Source organism: Rhinatrema bivittatum, chromosome 1 (assembly GCF_901001135.1).
Source record: "Rhinatrema bivittatum chromosome 1, aRhiBiv1.1, whole genome shotgun sequence".
Lineage (NCBI taxonomy): Eukaryota > Metazoa > Chordata > Amphibia > Gymnophiona > Rhinatrematidae > Rhinatrema > Rhinatrema bivittatum.
In genome coordinates, this window is record NC_042615.1 from 258,170,211 (window position 1) to 258,191,087 (window position 20,877).

The 20,877-nt window shown below is 45.5% G+C and overlaps 1 protein-coding gene across 3 annotated transcripts in view; it reads left to right on the forward strand.

Annotated features, from left to right (window-relative positions):
• The window catches only part of ATRN (attractin), a 504,108-nt gene that overhangs the window by 276,731 nt on the left and 206,500 nt on the right, over positions 1-20,877 (forward strand). For all 3 annotated transcript variants that reach the window (XM_029594059.1, XM_029594068.1, XM_029594051.1), the window contains exons 21-22: positions 2,421-2,473; positions 15,617-15,711. In XM_029594059.1, coding sequence (XP_029449919.1) covers positions 2,421-2,473; positions 15,617-15,711 — 148 coding nt within the window. The remainder of the gene's footprint in view (positions 1-2,420; positions 2,474-15,616; positions 15,712-20,877) is intronic.

Sequence of the window (20,877 nt, forward strand, 5' to 3'; positions counted from 1 at the left end):
TTCACCCAACATTCTTGGCTATGCAAAGGGTTGGTGGAGGAGGAGCCTCAGACCTCAGCTGTAGAAGCTATCCTTGTCTGCCCCACATTGTGTAGGTTCTGCTCCTAAATGCCCCAGGTTAGCTAGGGAGGTTTTCAGCACTACTTTGGGGGGAAGGGATATCTTCCCTGAGTTCTCCTTCAAACTTGGGGCAGAGGAAGAGATAAGGTCAGACAATACTTTGTGCTTGATGGAGTAAAGGGAAATGATTTCTCGGTTGTTCTAAAAGGATAAGTTAGCATTCTCAATATCTCACATGGTAATGGCCCTTTAAATGTCAGCCTAAAAGGCCTGTTTACTAAATGTTTTTTCCTATTTTGTGTCTCTAGGGGAAAAATGCTTAGTAAATAGGCCCTAAGGTTGAAGAACCTAGCCTGCTGGAACTTTATAAACTGCTGAAAACCTTTCTTCTCCATAAAGAGGTGAAGAACATGGTGGTGTCTGAATGGAATTTTGAAGGGGTTCTTAAGGGTGTAGAAGCCTTGAACAAGTTCTATCCTCTGTCAGGAGAGGTCAGATAACTGCTTTCTTGGATACCTTGGGTTGATGCCCTTGTCCTGACACTGTACCTACAAGACAGCTATCCTGGTAGAACCAGGGTATAGCCATCAAGATGCCTCAGGAATAAAACGATTGAGAAGCTCTTAATCCATGCCTCTGTGTCCTCAGCTGTAGTTATTTCCCTGCCCGGTAGGCAGAGCCCCTTGGTCCCTCTTTTTTTCCGTGGAACTGTGTGGTCACAGTATTCGGTTTTGCTGGATGTCTCGCAGCTCTTACTGTGATTTTTTTCTGGAGCTGCAGCAGTTTTTTTTTTTTTTTTTTTTTTTACAGAGCCTTTTTCATACCCTTACCTTACAGTATATTTTTCTCTTATTTAAGCTGTCTGCTGGTTGCATGGCAGGCCTTATGCTGTGCGGCCTGACATAGGACCAGATTGTTCCTGTGGGGAGGAGAACTCAAACTCCCCACACTCCTAACTAGTCTATAAAGGACTCTTAGTATCCTGGATGACATAGACTCTCCTCTTGCTTCTGAGCTCTGGCAGTGCAGTCTTCTTGAGAGAGAAGGGTGAGTATGAGCCTGGGCCATCAGCATTGCTGCTGCATCATCTGTGCATGCCCAAGATTAGTTCCTCATGCCAGAGCTCTAATGGTTTGACGTGTTGGCATCAGGGATGCGTTGAATACCATCAAGGGCCATGGACAGAAGTCTGTGGGCACTGTGGAGAGCCATAGGTGCCCTCGATGCCATTGGGCACCATGGATGCCCTCGATGCAGTCTGGCACCATAGCTGCCATCAATGCCATATAATGCAATGGCTGCCTTTGACATGGGCTAGCATTATTAGACCATAGAGTGCCACAGACACCCTGAACACCATTGAGTGCCTTGGATGCTATGGACTTAGTTTTGTGGATGCCTTTGATGTGGGGCTCAATGGATGCTATTGCGCCATGGATGTCTCTGACCCCATTGAAGGCCAAAGACAGTGTCGCGCACCAGGGCCCTTGATTGTCGGGAACGGGCAATCTGGATGCTCCATTTTGGATGATACACACTGATAGTCACACCCCCTTCTATGGAGTGAACTCTGTTTACTGCTACTCTTTGCCTCCCAATCAACCAGTTTCTAACCTAGTCAATCACTCTAGGGCCCATACCAAGAATGCTGAATTATGTAGAACCTTGTAAAAGGCCTTAGTGTAATCCAAGTACACTACATCCAGCACTGTCCTTTGTTCCAACTCTGTCACCCATTCAAAGAAATTGATTAGATTCCTCTGACAAGATCTACTGTTAAAACCATGCTGCCTTGGATCTTGTAATCCATTAGATTCCAGAAACTGCACTATGCTGTTTTAGCAGGGAGTTGATTAATTTGCTCACCACAGAGGTCAGACTAACTGCTCTGTAATTCCCAACATCCTCATTACTTCCATTTTTATGAATATGAACCATATCCACCAGTCTCCAGTCCCCCAGAACTAAAGAAGCTTTCAAAAGGTCAGCTAGCAGAGCTGCCAGAACTTCTGAGTTCATTTACTACCTTCGGATGAATCTTATTGGCCCCTTTGCCTTATATACGTAAAGTTTAGTTAGCTCTTCATGAACACACTTTTCTGAAAATCAGTTGAGGTTGTGCCTTTTGTTATCTCTTGTAATTTAATTTTCTATTTGATCCCCCTTTCCTTTGAGGGCTTAAATTTCTCACCTTATTTTATGAGTGTTTCTTAGAATTTTTTCCACTTTTAATATGGAACGTGAGGTTTTTTTTTCTTGTTTTCAGTTAGTCATTTTGGATCTCTGTGAATTTTCGTAAATAAAAATATAGCTATTTAAGGAGCTTTTTCATTGTAAAATTTGTTCATTTTCTTTTTTAGGTGTGAAGTTGAAAATAGATACCAGGGAAACCCTCTTAAAGGAACATGTTATTGTAAGTAGATCTTCATTTCTTTTACTTGTAACTTGTTGATAGCAGGGCTGAATTAGCCATGCAGTCTGGGACGTTCTCCAGCAGCCCTTGAAGCGTAGCTTCTCCTAGAAAGCACAGATCCGTGTGGCTGTGTACATCATCCTGCATGATTGAGTGCTATCTTTTCCTCAGTCTTTTTCTTCCACATTGCTATCTGCACATAGAGCGTTTTTCTCCTCTTCTCAAGCTTTTCTTTGGAAAGAACACAGCAGCACTTTTCAGAGCTACCATGGTCCCCAAACTGCCTGACTTTAAGTACTGCCAGTGTGGTAAAGTTATATCCATTACCGATGGGCATAATTACTGCTATGTCTGCCTGGGGCTCGAGCACAACCAGTCTACCTGCTGAGACTGCAGTAATATGTTGCCCCAGGCCCAGAGACAAGCGCACATCAGAAAAGGGGTAGTTGACTCCTATGCCCCGATGTCGGAGCACCACTCATCCCATTCCTCCCTGAGGCCAAAGTTGGACTGCCCAGAGAAGCAAAGGAGGGCTTCTTCCCTGGGGCCCCAGGGTAAGAAAGCTACAAAGAGCCAAATGGTGCATTCCACCCCAGTGCTCCCCCTCCATTCCAAGACCTGCAAAGGAGCAGGGCATGGGGAGATGAATTGGTTGCCTGCCTGGTCGACCTCCAGTGGCACAAGAGCTGTGAAACCAAGTGCAGGCATTGAAGCACACCGACCCCCAACACTCCTTATCAAAAAGAACACCTGCTTGTATTGATACAGGCCAAAGATCACAAGCAACTGATGCTTACTTCAGCGGAACGACGACCTGAGTGTATGACGAGTTGAGCCACTGGAGCATCATGACACAGCAAAGTGTGCCTCCCCAAAACCACGCATATCGACACAGGGTCCCGTGGACACTGCATGTCAATGATGCGAAGCATCGGCCTATGGTGCATTCAACTCAGATGGCACATGTGACTGCTCCGAAGCAGCGGAGTGGTGAGGGCCAGCATAAGAAGCAACAACATAGGCCTTCAGAGAAGCAAGGGCCAGAGCAAGAGCCCCAGGTTGTCTTCACGCCAGAGGAACTCTGTGACCTGGGGTTTTCAGACGTGGACCCGCTCGCTGACAATTCTGCCTCGGAAGCCTTCTCAGTCTCCTCACAGCCAGATCTACTCCATTTCCAAGCACAAAAGGCTGTCACCTTAGATGCCAGAGCCCCTCTCAAAGTGTCACAAACCACCGCATGGGGTGGAGCTTCAGACTCACTGCCCCCATAGACCAGATTCTGATATATTCCTAGCTGCAGTGCCTCATACGTCCACAAGACAAAGATCCACCCCAGTTAGCGGGAAAGAGTGTAACAGGTTTGCTGCTCAAATCCCCACTGAAGATGGTTTGGCTTCCCAGGTGATATTGCAGATTTCCACAATTTTAATAAACTTTTTCTCAGTCCTAGAGTTGAGCAGACAGGAGCATCCACCTACAAGCCTCTCTTTGGAGGAATGCTCCCCTGCGGACGAATCCCCTCTCCAACCGCAGGAAGGGATCGCTCCATTGGTGGGGAAGATGCCAGCCAAGTTCAGATCTGGATGTCTCCCTCCTCCCCCCACTTCTCCTGGATCGTCCCCCGGATTACCATCCAACTCAGACGAGCCTCCAGAGCCGCCCTCACCGCCAGAAGACCTCTCCTACTCAAAATTGAGAAGGTGGGTGAGCATCTCAGCGTGGAGACCAGGAATGTGCCAGACCCTAGGTTGGAGGTCCTAGGCACCTTTAAAATTTTTTGAGCTGCTGGCTGGCACGGACAGCGCTGTCTCCCCATACAGTACTAGATGCGGTCCTGGAAGAAACCTGGGAAACCCCTTTCTAGAGTCTGGCTACATCCAGAAAGACAGATCTAAAATTTAGGATGAGAAAGTCCTCATACTACAGTGTGGTACAGCTCCCGCATGCCTCCATTGTGGTAGAATCAGCCATGAAAAAGGTGAAAAAACCAGACTCCATTATTAAGCACCACCAGGTAAATACAATAGCTATCTCAACTTCGGGAAAAGGTCCTTCTAGTCGGCCATGTTGAACACAAAAATACAACACCAGTTTTATATCACCCAGTATCTCTACAAGTACCTGCAGTCCATCAAGCTCCTATTTGAGGAAGGCACCTCTAGCGCATAGCTTCGTCACTTCTTCCACACCATCTGAGTCCTGTGAAACGTCGACTTGCGCATCAGCTTCAGCCATAGCAACTCATCTGATCTGGTTTAGAGCCAGCGCCATCCGGGAAGACATAGGTGAGAAGTTAGCAGATTCACCACGCTTTTTGGAGACAAGCTATGGGAGACTGCCTTGCAACTAAAAGAGCAAAATATGGCAGTCTTGTCCCTGGTCTCACCAACGAGCAATTATCTGCAACCAGATGTATTATCCTAGCTACCATAAGCCAAGTTTCCTAAGGCACCCATTCAGGCCATACACTCCTTACAGGGCACTGTTTCCGCAGCCTAGACAGCAGGCGCAACAACCATAACCCAGGGGCAGACCTAGGGACCAAAGCCAGCAGAGATAGCCATCAATCTCCACGCAGAAAGCTATGTTTCATGAGATGAAATTAAAATGGAGCACTTAGCTAAATGTTGCGTTCAGCGCAAGCTATTGTTCCTGGCTGTTCTTCTGACGCTCAGCGTTTCGCCCAAAGGGTCTGCCTCTGAAAATCACTCATGTATAGCTTTAAAAAAAAATGAACCCCCCCCCCCCCCCCCCCCCCCCCCCCCCAAATATATGAACAAGAGATCTCTTTTAAAATCCATAAACTCACTGATAGCAAACCTGTTCGAGTAACATACTTTTGACATGATGACATCTGTCTAACAGATTCAAGAAATGACTGAAATCGTGTAGACGCAATGTTGATCTGTAAATATACCTATGGTGCAGTCACAGCATGCCACATGTCGCACCATAATTGGCTCTCAAACAATCAATGAAAAACAACGAAGATACGAGTGTTCTTTGATTTGTTCTGTCATTGGTATTCTGGAAAAAATTCAAACAAAATCATTAAATTTACTATAGATCCCAAAGATTTGATTCTATGAACACATTTTAATGATTTTATAAATATTGTCCTCACTCAGTTATAGCGTTCATACCATCCAGTTCCAAACTATTTAACCTATGAATCCATTTTTGTTCTGATTGTATGATCATTCTGTCTCTCCCACAACCTCTTGGATTTTTTTGCAACCATATCGATGACAAAGAATCTCATTGCTGAAACGCATGCCGTTTGAATAGGCAATGTTCCACAAGTGGTGCTTGGACTCTTATATTTAAAGCAACTATGATGCTCTGAAATCCTGGTCCTTGGTCACCTTGTGGTTTTGCCATTATAAATTATATTGCATGGGCACAGCACCAATAAACAACGTTCTTTGATGAACAATCAGAGTAATAGCATAATGAAAACAAAACTTGTCAATTAACAGTATGTATGAACTTTTGGAGAGTGATCAATAATGCAGGCATGACAAGAACCATACTTTAAATGTCCTAATTTTTCATCAAAAGGAATTCAGTTAAAGTCCAAATAAGCAGGATTGATTGTCTCCTTCAAATTCTGACCTTTTGTAAATGCGAACCGGAAATGCTTCTTTTGGAATAGTGATTTGATGAGTAAAATATCCCAGTTCTTTCTAATCAGATCACATATCTGAGAGGAAGAATTTGCATGGTGCATAACAAAAGTTTAACTTCATCCTCCTCCAGTCTTCTGTGATGGCTTTTTAACTCTCACTTTTGGAAAATAATCACTCTCCAAAAGTTTATAGATTGCCGGAATTGTTTTTATAGTATTACCTTTTTCACGCCCGCATTAGAATTGTTGGACTTCAAGAAATTATGTTTAAAACATAAGCAAGTATCAGTGGAAATATCAATTGTTATCTTAACATTTGCATAGATTAAATATATTGGGGTAGATTTTCAGACGAGCGCGAACAGCCTACTTTTGTTTGCGCTCCAGGCGCAAACAAAAGTACGCTGGATTTTAGTAGATACGCGCGTAGTCGCGCGTATCGGCTAAAATCCTGGATCGGCGCGCGCAAGGCTATCGATTTCGTATAGCCTGCGCGCGCCGAGCCGCGCAGCCTACCCCCGTTCCCTCCTAGGCCGCTCCGAAATCGGAGCGGCCTAGAAGGGAACTTTCCTTTGCCCTCCCCTCACCTTCCCCTCCCTTCCCCTACCTAACCCACCCGCCTGGCCCTGTCTAAACCCCCATCCTACCTTTGTCGGGGGATTTACGCCTCCCAGAGGGAGGCGTAAATCCCCGCGCGCCAGCGGGCCTCCTGTGCGCCGGGCCGCGACCTGGGGGCGGGTACGGAGGGTGCGGCCACGCCCCCGGGCCGTAGCCACGCCCCCGTACCCGCCCCCAAAACGCTGCCGACACGCCCCCGCAACGCCGCGCGCTCCGGCCCCGCCCCCCGACACGCCTCCCGACACGCCCACTCCGAAAACCCCGGGACTTACGCGAGTCCCGGGGTTCTGCGCGCGCCGGTGAGCCTATGTAAAATAGGCTCACCGGTGCGCAGGGCCCTGCTCGCGTAAATCCGCCCGGTTTTGGGCGGATTTACGCGAGCAGGGCTCTGAAAATCCGCCCCATTTAGTAGTTAAAATGTTCTTGAAATCTTGATTGGCCTTTATTGTTAAAAGGAAACATACAATTAATCCATACTTTCTCTGGTAAAAAAAAAAAAAAAAAGTCACAGTGGAAATTGATTGTATAGAATTAAATATGGTTTATGCCAGCAGTTTTCAAATGTTTTTTCATCTGGACTCCGTGGAAGAAAACGCTTAATTTCTGTGACCCAAAGAATAATATCTTAGATACATAGAAGCTATGAGCAGAAAAGGAGCATTTAGACCACCACATTACTTCATTTTTACCTGCCTACTGTGCCTCCAAATCTCTTAATTGATCTCTGGTCTTCTCCATGCTTTCCTCCACTATTAAAGTCCCTTTTACAGTTTATCTCAGCTTGAATTCTCATTGTTTTAGCTCTTATAATCTCTGCTAGTAATGTGTTCCTGGTCTCAGCCACTGTCTTGGTGAAAAAGTATTTTCTCACTTCTTTTTTTGAGCTTCCCTCCCTTCCTTTTTGTATTATGATCTCCCATGCCCTTGAGCTTTTCATTCTATGGAAAATGCTTCCTTCTACTACTTATATTCAAATACCTAGCAAGTTTCAGTTTTTATATTACCTCTCCTTTTTCCTAAGAAGCACATCTTTAGCTCTTACTGTTTTTGTTTATCCATTAAGATTTTCAGTTATAACAAAAAAAAACCCCACCATAAACTGAACTTTGTTAGGCACTTCTCTTGTCTGCAAAGTGAACATACACAACTGCTACTGGTTATTCCCTCTCTCACAATAGCAACCATGGTGCAGGGCTTACACAGTCCAATGTTTGTTTTTAACCCAGGTGTGTCAGAAACAGCCCTTGGGCAGTGAGAGAAAAAAAAATCCTCCAGTGCAGAGAAAACAGATGTTTCAAGCTGGAGTCGCAGCAGTAAATGGTGTTACACACATTGTGATCCATGGGGAAACACATTGGCTGGGAAGAAAAGGGCACAGCTACTGAATAAACACAATGGTTCAAGGGGTGGCAGCATGATTGTAGGAGGAGTGGTGGTAAGAAATGACAGGAACAGACAGCTTGATTGTTATGCCAATGGACAGGTTACTGCACTGGAGGTGTCCAACTGCAACCCAGAGATAAATGAGTGGCTTCCCATTCCCAGCGCTGCAAGTAATGGTCACATGAGGCACCCATCTAGGTGGCTACCCCCACCCCGTTCACTTAGCTTGGCGGTGATGGCGATATGGCGGTGTCATCGTTGTGGGAGGGCGAGACAACAGGACATCTGGTCAGCGGGCAGTGATGCGGCCCTTATTGATTGGTCCGGTGTCAGCGTAATGTCATGTTTACATGACCCGGCAAAGGACCACGAGATTGGCCGAGAGGGTTGAGGTCAGCTGGGAGGTGGTGTGGCGTGAAGTTTAAGTCCTTGCAGCTTCTTGGTGATTCCTCTTCCTCCTTGGCTCCTAAACAGTGTTTCCCCACCCACATCACCTAGCAGTGAGGCATGACAAGTTGTTAGTTGTGAAACTTTACTTATTTTGTCATGCCGGGGATGACAGAGTACAAAATGAGAGATGTAGGGCAATGGAGTTGATGGCATGCCCTTAAAGAAGTTGGTAGCTAGGGCCGCTAGGCGGTAGATGGAAAATATGAGGGGTTGATGTCAGGCCCAGAAATTAGACCTTGACAGTTCCGCTGGCCAGAAGGAGATGGGAGGGTCCCAAGTGGGCTTGTTCCTGGGATGACCCCCCCCACCCTTTACCTTTGGGGGTTTGTAGGAGTAAGACCTCAGAATTTTCCGCTTGGGCAGATGATTCAATTTAAACTCAGTGGCACCAGCCTGGGGAATAAGCGCAGTTAAGTGCGAAAGGCTAGATTAGATTCCCTTGTTAAACATCTTAATACCGTATTTTTTGCTCCATAAGACGCACTTTTTTCCCCCCAAAAATGGGGGGAAAATGTGGGTGCGTCTTATGGAGCGAATGTAGTGTTTCTCCCTCTCGCGCGCCATTCCCCGCCCCCTCCGAACTCCTCCCAATCAGCATGGTGACGCGGGTGTGTCGTATTCTGCCGGCGGAACTTGAGCTCCCTGCCGGTCTGCTGTTCCCGGGGTGCATCTTGCTGCGAGGGTCGGCGCGGCGCAGGTCAGACATCAGCTGTTTGAATTGCGTGGGCTCCAGAGGCCCATCCAGTTCGGACAGCTGGCGTTTGACCTGTGCCGCGCCGGCCTTCGCAGTGGGATGCACCCTGGGAACAGCAGACCGGCAGGGAGCTGTTTGAACTGGAAGGGCCTCCGTAGCCCATGCGGTTCAAACAGATGATGACTGACCTGCCCACGCCGATCTTGCAGTAAGATGCACCCCGGGACCCGCGGGGAGCTCGGGCTCTGTCGTCGGAAGACTTCTCTTACAGTGAGATGCACCCCGGGACCGGCGGGGAGCTCGGGCTCTGTCGTCGGAGGACTTCTCTTGCAGTCCAGAGTAAGAACTTTGGAGCAGTCATGAAAGTTTAAAATAACTGGTGTGAGAGAGCTGTGCGTATGAGGGAGAGAGTGATTGTCTGTGGGTATGTGCATACGTGAGGGAGAGCCAGTGAGTTGAGTGGGGGAGAGAACTAGTGAGTGTGAAAGAGCCTATGTATGATTGTGAGGGAGAGAAAACCAGCAAGTACCTGTGTGGATGTTCTCTGCCTTACTATAAAAAAACAAAACCAAAAAAATATCCCATGGACAGCCACCAGGGGGAGCTCCGGATAGAGCTCATTATGGGGACAGAATTTTTTCTTAATTTTCCTCCTCCAAATCCTAGGTGCGTCCTATGGTCAGGTGCGTCTTATAGTGCGAAAAATACGGTAAATGGCTGTGACCCTTTACATCCAATATAAGTAATATGTTATTGTTCCCTGTTCGGTGGCAAGGGAGGGGTGGAGAAGCCCTACGGTCTGGGATGCCCCAGTTACTGCTACCTCTTGCCCTCCTCTCTTCTTCCAGCTGAATCAGCTTCCAAGTTCATGATCCCTGTTTTAATGTAACTTTTTTACTTTTTTTTACTTTTTTCTACTTTACTTTTCTGCTTCCTCTGATTATAAAAAGTTGTTCCTTATGTTATATTTATCTTTCCCCTGTTCGATGTAAACCGACCTGATATGGTATTCATCCTTGAAGGTCGGTATAGAAAAATGTTAAATAAATAAAAAATTCACTTCTGCCTTAGTAGTTCATTCAAAGCTGGATATGGGCTTGCTTGTTTATTGCTTTCATTTGTTAAATATACTCCCAACTTACATTACTCATGCCACGGTTTTTATTTTTATAAGCCTGTGAGTTCAAGGCTAGGGATGCTTTTTTTTTAAGGCTGTGAGTGCATGGCTGGGGCTGGACTTGTGCAAAGCTTTATAAGAGCAATGCAGTGCTCTATGGGTCAGGTGACACAGTGCATTGCAGGGGGTCATCAAGAAGTCCTTTAGTCAGAATTAAAGTGCCCAGGTGCCTCGACAGAGAGACACACATCTCTGACTTTGTGGACAGATAAGTTGAATTTTATTTTGTTAGCCATAATATAAATTGCTTTCTTGCTGACATTTAATCTTCTGCATTATCTGTGTTTTGCATGGTTTGAGATCTCTCACTTTTTTCCAAGCTATATAGCAATTTTAGAATCCCTGCTAGTCTATATTTAAGTAATTGTGTTCCTTAAATATAGAGAGAGACTGGTATCTCCAAGTATTTGGCAGGAAAGAGGATGATAAGCAAGAAATTCAGAACATACATTATCAGGCATTTAAACTAGAGGGTGAGGATGGCAGGAGGTGGTCAACGAAATGTCACCCTCAAGCAGTACAGGAATTGGGAGGAGAAAACAATCAGCACAAAACAGTAGTAAAGGTGATTAGGAAGAGCAGCAAACCAAGAGAGAAAAATTGGAAAGCTATGACCATAAATGCTCATAGTCTGGGTAATAAAATCCCAGAATTGCAGGCATTAATGCTGAAAGCCGTCTTGGACATAGTTGCTTTTACGGAGACATGATTAACATATTCTCATGATTGCAATATGGCCATCCTGGGCTATAACTTAAGGAAGGTCAGGGAGGAGTAACTCTTTATGTAAAAATCAATCCAAGCATCTGAAATGCAAGGGATGTGGGATAGGGACAAAACATTGAGCTGCCTAAAAAACAATGGTGCTTCGATTTACATCTGTGTGGTCTACAGGCCTCCGACTCAAACAGAAGAACTGGGCAGAGATCTGGTCAAAGACATCCAAAGGCTGAGTGAGAAAAGAAACGCATTGCTTGGTGGAGATTCAAATTTGCCGGATGTAGATTAGAGCAGTGGTTCTCAACCGGTGTGTCGCAACACACCAGTGTGTTGCCAAGCACCAGCTGGTGTGTCGTGGCTTCCAGTGTCCCAAAGCCCCAGTTATACTTCCCTTAACCTTTTTCCTCCTCCTGCGGACCAGTGGGAAACTCCTCCCTTTTTCCTGCCCCCGCGGGCCAATCTGAAGTCTCCTCCTTTCTTCCTGCCCCCGCAGGCCAATCAGAAGCCTCCTCCCTTATTCCTGCCAGTGGGAGGAGGAAGCCACTGATTGACCAGTGGGGCAGGAAGAAGGAGCATCTCACAGCCCGGGGGTGGGGTGATTTGAGGCAGGCTGGGAAGAGTGGCAGTGTCCAGGCCCGTGGTGGCTAAGAGCCCAACCCTGTGACCACCATTGGAAGTGCTGAAATTAAACAGCGGCGAGCCACAAAGAAAAGAGGCCAGCCACGCCAGGATTTCCCACTTCTAAAGCGGCAGGGAACGCGATAGAGTAGGGATTCCCCAAAGCGGCAGTGAGTCGCAAGCACGAAGAGGCCGTTTACTCCGGGGATTCCCCCCCCCCTTCCCGATGCAACAGTGAGCGTGGCAAAGCTGCAATTAAAGGTGGCACTGAGCCATGATGATTACAGATGGGGCAATTGGAGCTCCCAGCGGCAGTAAAAGCAGGCAGATGGGGGGCAGCGGAAGCCTAGGGATATCCTGACAGCCAGAAGAAAGGCTTGAGTGCTGTGGCATATTTTTCTAAAATAAATGTTTGCTGCTTCAGTGCGGCTGAGAAGGCATTGGCAGCCCTGGGAAATCTGCCATTGCGAAATTAAAGGGGAACACAGCATTGGGGCTCTAAGCAAAGAGACTGGGCAGGGAGGTGACTGGGGTGTGTGAGAGAGACAGACTGGGCAGGGAGGTGACTGGGGTGTGTGAGAGAGACAGACTGGGCAGGGAGGTGACTGGGGTGTGTGAGAGAGACAGACTGGGCAGGGAGGTGACTGGCGTGTGTGTGTGTGTGTGTGGCTGCTCCTGGTATGTGCTTTCAAGGGAAAGTAGGAGAGTTGCTGGAGAGAGGGTAAGTAAAGGTGGCATTTTAAGTTTATTTTTCTTGATTGACTGCCATTTTAATTATTGAGTATTATGTGATGTCTGCTGTTTTGAAATATTTTATTGATATTTGGACAATTTTTAATAATTTTATGATTTTTAATTTTTACCTTATTCTGTTCATCAGCTGTTTAGTAACATTTATTAATATAGTTTTACAATTATTTCAGTGTGGGGATCTATAGCAGCTTGGCTTGTTCTGTTTTCCTAATAGGAGGTGTATTAGTGTTTAGGACCTGATTTAATATTTGTAGTGTTGCCTTTTCATAGTTAGGGTTGTTATGTGGTCCATAATGCAGGTGTAACTTTCTGCAGATTAATTTCTGTGCATTATTGCAGATTCTGGGACTGTTAGGTGCTATATTTCTCTTTCCATTTCTCCAGGTTTGCACTGCATGCAGAGTGGCTTTTTTTGGTTTTCCATTTGTTTGTCTCCATATTTATGTGTGGTCTTTCTGTACTTGGTGAAGGTCTGTTCTGGGTGTGTGACCAAGGTGAGGTATTTTACTAGCATGTAGGCAATTGTATCAATCTTATTTGTTGTGTTTTCTCAATAGCATATGCATTAGTGGTAAATTATTGCCTTTTCATAAGGAGGGCTATTGTGCCTGATAGTAAACGGCGTTTGTTTTGCTTTTACTGAGATGTCATCAGAACCAGAATATCTCCTTCAGCTCAGGAGTTCTATGGGTAATGTCCTAGTTCTCACAGGACAAGCAGGATGGTAGTCCTCACTATGGGTGACATCATCAGGATGGAGCCCAATCACAGAAAACTTCTTTCATAGTTTTCAGAACTTTGACTGGTCCCTACTGGGTGTCCCTACTGGACATGCCCAGCATGGCACTAACCCTGCAGCCACATTCAGTCTAGCATCAGCACCTCATGTCTTCACGAAATGCCTGGCAGTAGTAGCATCGAACTTAAGGCAACTGGGCACTCGCGTCTACCCCTATCTAGATGACTGGTTACTGAGAGCCCTGTTGGCGGAGGCAGTTCTTCAATCCCTCCATCTCACTTTGCGGCTCCTACTGTCATTGGGATTTCTGATCAATTATCAAAAGTACAATCTGATTCCATCTCAACTCCTCTCCTTTATTGGTGCGGATCTCAACACTATCTTTGTTTATTCAGTTTTCTCTACAATTTTAAATTAATACTACACAACACAAGTTGACCTATTTTAGAATGAGTAATTAGAAAAACTTTCATCTGAAAACCTATGAGGGCCCGGGGGCATGTCTTCAAATTTCTGCCCTAGATATGTGATTTGAGTTGATTACAGTTTTTTTCTGGTGCTCTCCCTTCCCCTTGCTTAAATTGCTCACTTTCTCTTTCTCCCTTCAACTTTTAATGCTGACTTGAATGGCTCTGTGTCTCTCTTGATCACTTTGAGTCTCTTGGTACCCATACTGTCACACTTCTTGGTGATCAGAGTGAGAATATCCCAGGGGTATAGGTACCACATGGCTCAAACCTAAGAACTGCACAGAACCATGAGTCTGAAGCACACAGCTGAGGCACTCTCACAGAATGACTTTTTAGAAAGAACGAGTGAATGGAGAGTAGGACTGCAACTGTAAGTTTGAAAAACATTAGTGTATGTTCCATTAACACTCTACTTTGAGTTATATTATGTTATTTTAGTCTAAAGCCACAGTGGTGACTTAAAATAGGCAAATAGGAATTGTCAAATTGTAGATTGTGTTTCCCCTAATATAGGCACACAAATGGTGTCTGGCTTGTGGATGATATGCAGACTTCCTGGTTTTCCATTTATCTTGCTGAATATCAATAGAATCGAAGCTTTAATTTTATTGCTCTCTTTATCAGAAGAAAATATATACCCATGAGGAAACCTATAGAGGATAGCATGCATGTCCAGACAAACCAGTGTTTTCTAGGTGATGTGAAACCTCATTAGTAAATTTAAAGGTATGACATGCTTCCCAACTCGGCTGTTGTCAACATGAATGAATTAAAAAGAAATTAGCTGCTGAATGACCTGTATACTGGAATGGAAGGTCTGTCAGTACCAGCTCTCTGGAAAAAAAGCTCCTGCAAAAAAACCCAAAAAATCAAGCCATAAGGTGTTTGCTACTTGAATCCTCCTTTTCTGTCTGCTAGCAGTTTCAAAAAGCCAATTTTTTGTATACTTTTTACATTATATGGACTAGTTCTTTTGTAAATAGATGAACATAACGCATGGAGAATACAAAGTTTTTACTCTTGATTATATAAATATTTTGAAAAATATTGTTTGTTAAACAGAAAGCATTAAAAAATAAATGCCTCAAAAAGAGAGGAGCCCTTGTGTTGCACTTGCTGGAGGCACTGACCCATAAGTGTGATTCTGTTAGTGTTGTCTTCCAAGAACGACAAGTTTTTGTCACCAACCTTGTAAATCCTGAATGATGACTTTCAATGTAGTATACTCTTCAGTTTGCTTTGGGGAGGAGCTGAGGGGTAGTTTAGTGTTGCTTATTAAATACCTACTGTACCTAAATATAACATGTATTGAGCTTTTGTTTGGAAAGACAAGTTTCAAAATCTAAAAAAAAAAAATGTTAGTTATTAACCTGAAAGCTCCCAAATTTGTATAGCAAATTAATGACAATAAGCGTTAAGCTATGCATTATGAGAATTTAATAAAATCATCAATAAAATGGTAGGAAATCAATTAAATTTAAGTACTCTTGTCAGTTCCAGGAGAATATTACATAGCATAGATTGTCTAAGATATTTCAGATTTTAAGCTATTACATGTAAACAGTATTTTAAGATATCATCTATAGACTTGTTTTCTTTAAGTCTTGTATATTTATTATTTATTTATAATTTTTATATACCGAGGTTCTTGTATGAAATACAAATCACTCTGGTGGTTTACATAAAACATTGAAATGCCCAAAAGGGAGGGGTTTACATATAACAATAATTGATTGATTTACATATAACAATATATGATTGAGCTTTTAAATAAATTTAGTCTGAGAACCATTGTTTGTGAAACAGAAGTATCTAATGTGTAATGTTTGCTACTTAAAAACATTTCATTGCCCTTTTGTGTGGTAATATATTCTATTTTTTTCATTCATGTAGATACCCTACTCATTGACTATCAGTTTACCTTCAGCCTGTCCCAGGAGGATGATCGCTATTATACAGCAATCAATTTTGTAGCAACACCTGAAGAAGTGAGTATTGTTTCCTAAAATCAACATGTGTTTAAGAAGCATCTCAACTATCTAGAGTGGCCATAACTTATATGAAATGCTATTTTCTTTCTTTCATTCCATTTATTGGTAGTCACTTCAAGGGCAATAATCAAAGGGTTTTACATGAGTAAATATGAGGTTTGATTATTGCCTGCCTCTCCCTCCATTGTGAACGTGGCTTAAGTTATGTACTATGGATGATAGATGACAGTGCCCATCTCTACAGCCACACAAAAGTGGGTGGTGCTGGGAGTAGAGTTGGTGATGGGGACAGCAAATTAATTCATGGAGATTTCACTTTGAAATCCCCATTATTACTTTTGGACACTTAAATTCATCCTGCAAGGTTCCTTTATTGCCTTCTCTATATTAAATTAGATCAAATGATTAGAATTAAATATTTTGAAATGTGAGTGCACTGTAGGCTATCTTGATAGCACATCTCATGTGAACATATTTGGGTACAATGGTGACTGGTATACCTTACTGTTCGTGATGAAGTCAATAGAAAACTCCCTCAGACTACCTTAAAAGACTGGGCACAGCTGTCTTGCCCAATCCTTAAAATCCAGGCACACAGAGAACCCTCTGTGAAAGGAGGAGCCCTCACTAGAATTTAAAAACTCAGGGCCTGGAAAGGTTAGAAAGGAAGCAGGAAGGAGGCCAGAATACTCCAGAACTGCTTACCTTTAATTGGGTATGTTACCAGCACTGTGAGGAGAGCAGTTTCATTTTCAGTTTTGCTTATCTTTGTAAATACATTGTATATAAGGTAACTGCCTCCTTTGTTTTACTGGCTGTTTTCCCCTGCCATGGCTGGCTCAAGTTACCACACTTTCTTGATTTTGTGAGAATTTTAGAGATTTATTTAAAATATTTATTTCCCATCTATCCATCATTCTAAGTGGGTTACAAAATATGACATTCATAAAAATTACACAATAAGATACAAAGACAAGCAGAAGCTAAACAGCAGCAACTGCACAGCTGTAAAAATAGCCTATTCTCCTAGGACAAGCAGGATAGTAGTCTTCACCCATGGGTGACATCATCAGATGGAGCCTGACACGGAAAACGTCTGTCAGTTTCTATAACTTTGACAGGCACACTGAGTATGCCCAGCATGCCACTATCTGTGCGGCCATGTGGGGTCATCCTTCAGTCTTTCTTTCTGTGGTGCTGTTGCCTTGCGGTTTGTGGAGCTCTGCTCTGTTTTTTCAGAGTTTTCTTCTGCTTTTTTGTTTTTTTTTCCTTCACATCCGCGTCGGGGCCCCTCTTCCCTAGTCCATCTAGTTAGTAGGGCGGTTAGTTTTCTATCTTCTTTGCGGTCTGTTTCAGGGATTTTTTTGGAGTCTGTCAGCCCTGCACCAACCTCTAGTCGGCCCGAAGCATGGCTTCCTCCAGTTTGTCAGTGCCCACGGACCATGTCACTGACTGAGCCGCATGAAGTTTGCATTCTTTGCCTTGGGGCATCGCACAATGTCTGGGGTTGCTGGCTATGTGACCAGATGACACCAAAAGATCGTAGAATTCGTTTGGATAAAGTGAAGAAACGTTTTGGGTCAGGGGAGCCCTTGGATACCGAGCTATTGATGTCCACCCCCAACAGGGTCCCCCATCTGGAGATGGGTGCCGGGAGTTGACCGCTGTCTGTGTCGTAGCATTCCAGGACATCTGATCCCTCACCCTTTTCGGCGCCGGGGAAGGACCAGGCCGAGCACTGTGAGAGATGGAGAAAGCACAGTCACCATTCGCCATTGGTGCATGGCACCAGTTCCGGGAAGGAACCTCGATTGAGCCCGGGAGAAATCTGTTCAATGCCCTGCGGTCAAGAATGGGGCACAAGCCACCGTTCCTCTTCAGAATGAGAAAGTACCTCGAGTAGAAGCCGTGGCCCCGCTGCACACGGGGGACTGGTTCTACTATGCCCACTGCTAGAAGGGCACTCTTGATGAGCCAGTTTTCCAGATATGGGAAAACATGGACACCTTCTTTGTGGAAGTGTCCTGCTATTACTGCCAGACATTTGGTGAAGACAAGGCGATGCAACGACTCCAGGTTCCTCCGGCACCGAGTGGAACCGGTCACCGACCCAATTCCAGCAGCGCTGGCACCGCTGCTATCCCGGATGGAGGTGCTCATGACTGCCCTTCCGGTGATTCCTGGGTCTCCGATGGCTGTGGTGCGCTCCCCGATGATAGCTTCATCGGGAGGAGAAACACCGTTCCGCATTCCTCCTTCGGGGGTATTGCCTCAGCCATCGATGCCATGTCGTCCCTCGCCACAGATTCATTCATTGGGGGCAGTACGCACATTGGCACCATCGATGCCTTCTGTGCCGGCACCGATACCCACCAAGGCTTCCACGGAGCCCCCAGTGAATCCTTCGATTTTCTCGGAGCCTCAGCCAGGGCCCTTCGGGTATCCAACCCCCTTCTCGTCCTAGAGGTCAGCCTGCTGATCCTTATGACACCTGGGGTGATGATACTTCCACAGACACTGATGACTTACCTTCACCACCTTCTCCTACTGAAAGTAGAAAGCGTTCGCCTCCAGAGGACCTTTCTTTCATTAATTTTGTGAAGGAAATGTTGGAATTGGTCCCTTTTCAACTTCAGACGGAGCAAGATGATAGGCACCAGATGATGGAGCTTCTCCAGTTCCTGGATGCCCCTAAAGTGATCACTTCTATTCCCATTCATCAAGTTCTTCTTGACCACCTCAAAATGAACTGGGAAAACCCTGGATCCATCGCCCCAGTACACAAAGGCTGACACTACCTATCTAGTACAGTCAGCCCCTGGCTTTCAAAAATCTCAGCTTGACCACCACTCAGTTGTGGTAGAATCAGCTCAAAAGAAAGCAAAAGGACGAAGCCTCACTCCTCTACTCCTCCTGTCAAGGAACACAAGTTCCTAGACAATATTGGTTGAGTGTTCCAAGGGGCCATGCTCATCTCCAGAATTGCTTCTTTACCAGCTGTACATGACCCAATACAACAGGGTCATTTTCAAGCAAATACAGGACTTCTCTGAAACCCTGCCTGACCAGTTCCAAGAACAGCTTCAAATCCTTGTCAACATGGGCTTTGAGGCAGGAAAGCATGAGATAAGAACAGCTTACGATATCTTCGACACCTCCACTAGAGTGTCTGCAACTGCCATTTCGGCAAGATGCTGGGGGTGGCTCAAGTCTTCTGACCTTCACCCAGAAGTACAAGACAGGCTCTCTGACCTGCCCTGTATAGGAGATAATCTGTTAGGTAAACAGATTCAGCAAATAGTGGCTGAATTAAAGGACCATCACAGGGGCTACCGCCGCCATTGGTCGACCCCAGTAACATAGTGAGGGCAAAGGGCCGTCGGCGCCATTTTGACTACTGGCAGCCGACAGCCCAAGTCCAGGAGATGGCTCCCGGACCACCAGGGACTTTTGGCAGGTCTTGGGGAGAGGTCAGACCACATCTGGCTCATGAGCCATAGCTTCCCGACCCCTGATCTACAGTCGCAAGGATTTTGGTCTCCAGAGGAAGCCAAACACCAGATAAATTTCCTGGAGCTTCGAGCATTGCGATATGCTCTCAGAGCTTTTCAGGATTGCCTATCAAATCATGTCATCCTGATTCAGACGGACAACCAGGTGGCCATGTGGTACATCAACAAGCAGGGAGGCACAGGCTCCTTCCTTCTGTGTCGGGAAGCTGCGCAGATTTGGGTGGAAGCGCTCTCCCACTTGTTGTACCTCAGGGCCACCTATTTGCCGGGAGTGCACAATGTCTTGGCAGTCAAACTGAGTCGTGTCTTCCAACCGCATGAGTGGTCTCTCAATCCCTCTGTAGCGACTCTCTCTTCCAGCAATGGGGTCATCCCCAAATAGACCTCTTTGCGTCCCCTCAGAACCACAAAGTGGACAATTACTGCTCCCTCATTCGGAGCGAACGCTCTCAGCCCAGAGATGCATTCTCCCTCTCGTGGGCAGCCGGTCTGCTTTATGCATTCCCTCCACTTCCTCTTCTCTCGAAGACTCTCGTGAAGTTACATCAGGACAAGGGAACCATGATCCTGATAGCACCTCACTGGCCACGCCAAGTGTGGTTTCCCATACTCCAGGATCTCTCCATCCGCAGGCACATTCCCTTGGGAACGCACCCGCTTCTGATCACTCAGAACGACGGATGTCTGCGCCATCCCAATCTTCAGGCCTTGTCCCTGATGGCATGGATGTTGAAAGGTTAATTCTTCAACTACTTAACCTTTCAGAGTCTGTTTCTCGTGTCCTGATTGCTTCATGAAAGCCTTCCACAAGAAAATCTTATTCCTATAAATGGAAAAGGTACACATCATGGTGCACCTCGCAGTCCCTTGATCGCTTTTCCTGTCTAATCCCAAGGTTTTTGGACTTTCTCTGGCATTTATCGGGATCAGGTCTAAAGACCTCTTCCATCAGAATGCATGTCAGTGTGGTAGCCGCCTTCCATAAAGGTGTCGGGGATGTCCCTATATCGGTACAACCCCTCGTAACATGTTTTCTGAAAGGCTTGCTCCATATCAAGCCACTTTTACGTTCTCCGGCCCCTTGGGATCTTAATCTGGTTCTCGGGTGGCTCATGAAACCACCATTCGAACCTCTTCACTCCTGTGACCTAAAATATCTCACATGGAAAGTGATTTTCCTCTTGGCTATCACTTCAGCTCGCAGGGTTGGTGAGTTACAGGCCCTAGTTACCTATCTGCCTTACACTAAACCCCTGCAGGACCGGGCGGTACTCCGCACTAACCCTAAGTTTTTGCCTAAGGTAGTTTTGGAGTTTTACATTAATCAATCCATCATACTACCTATCTTCTTTCCCAGGCCCCAGTCTAACCCAGGGGAACAGGCTCTGCATACCCTTGACTGTAAATGGGCTCTAGCGTTCTACCTAGACCGTACAGTTGCCCACAGGAAGAGCACTCAGTTATTCGTCTCTTTCCATCCCAACAAATTAGGGCAACCTGTGGGTAAGCAGACTCTCTCCTCCTGGTTGGCGGACTGCATATCTTTTTGCTACCAGCAAGTAGGCATTCTTTTTCAAGACCTTGTTAAAGCGCACTCTGTGAGGGCCATGGCGACTTCAGTAGCACACCTACGATTGGTGCCGCTTCCTGA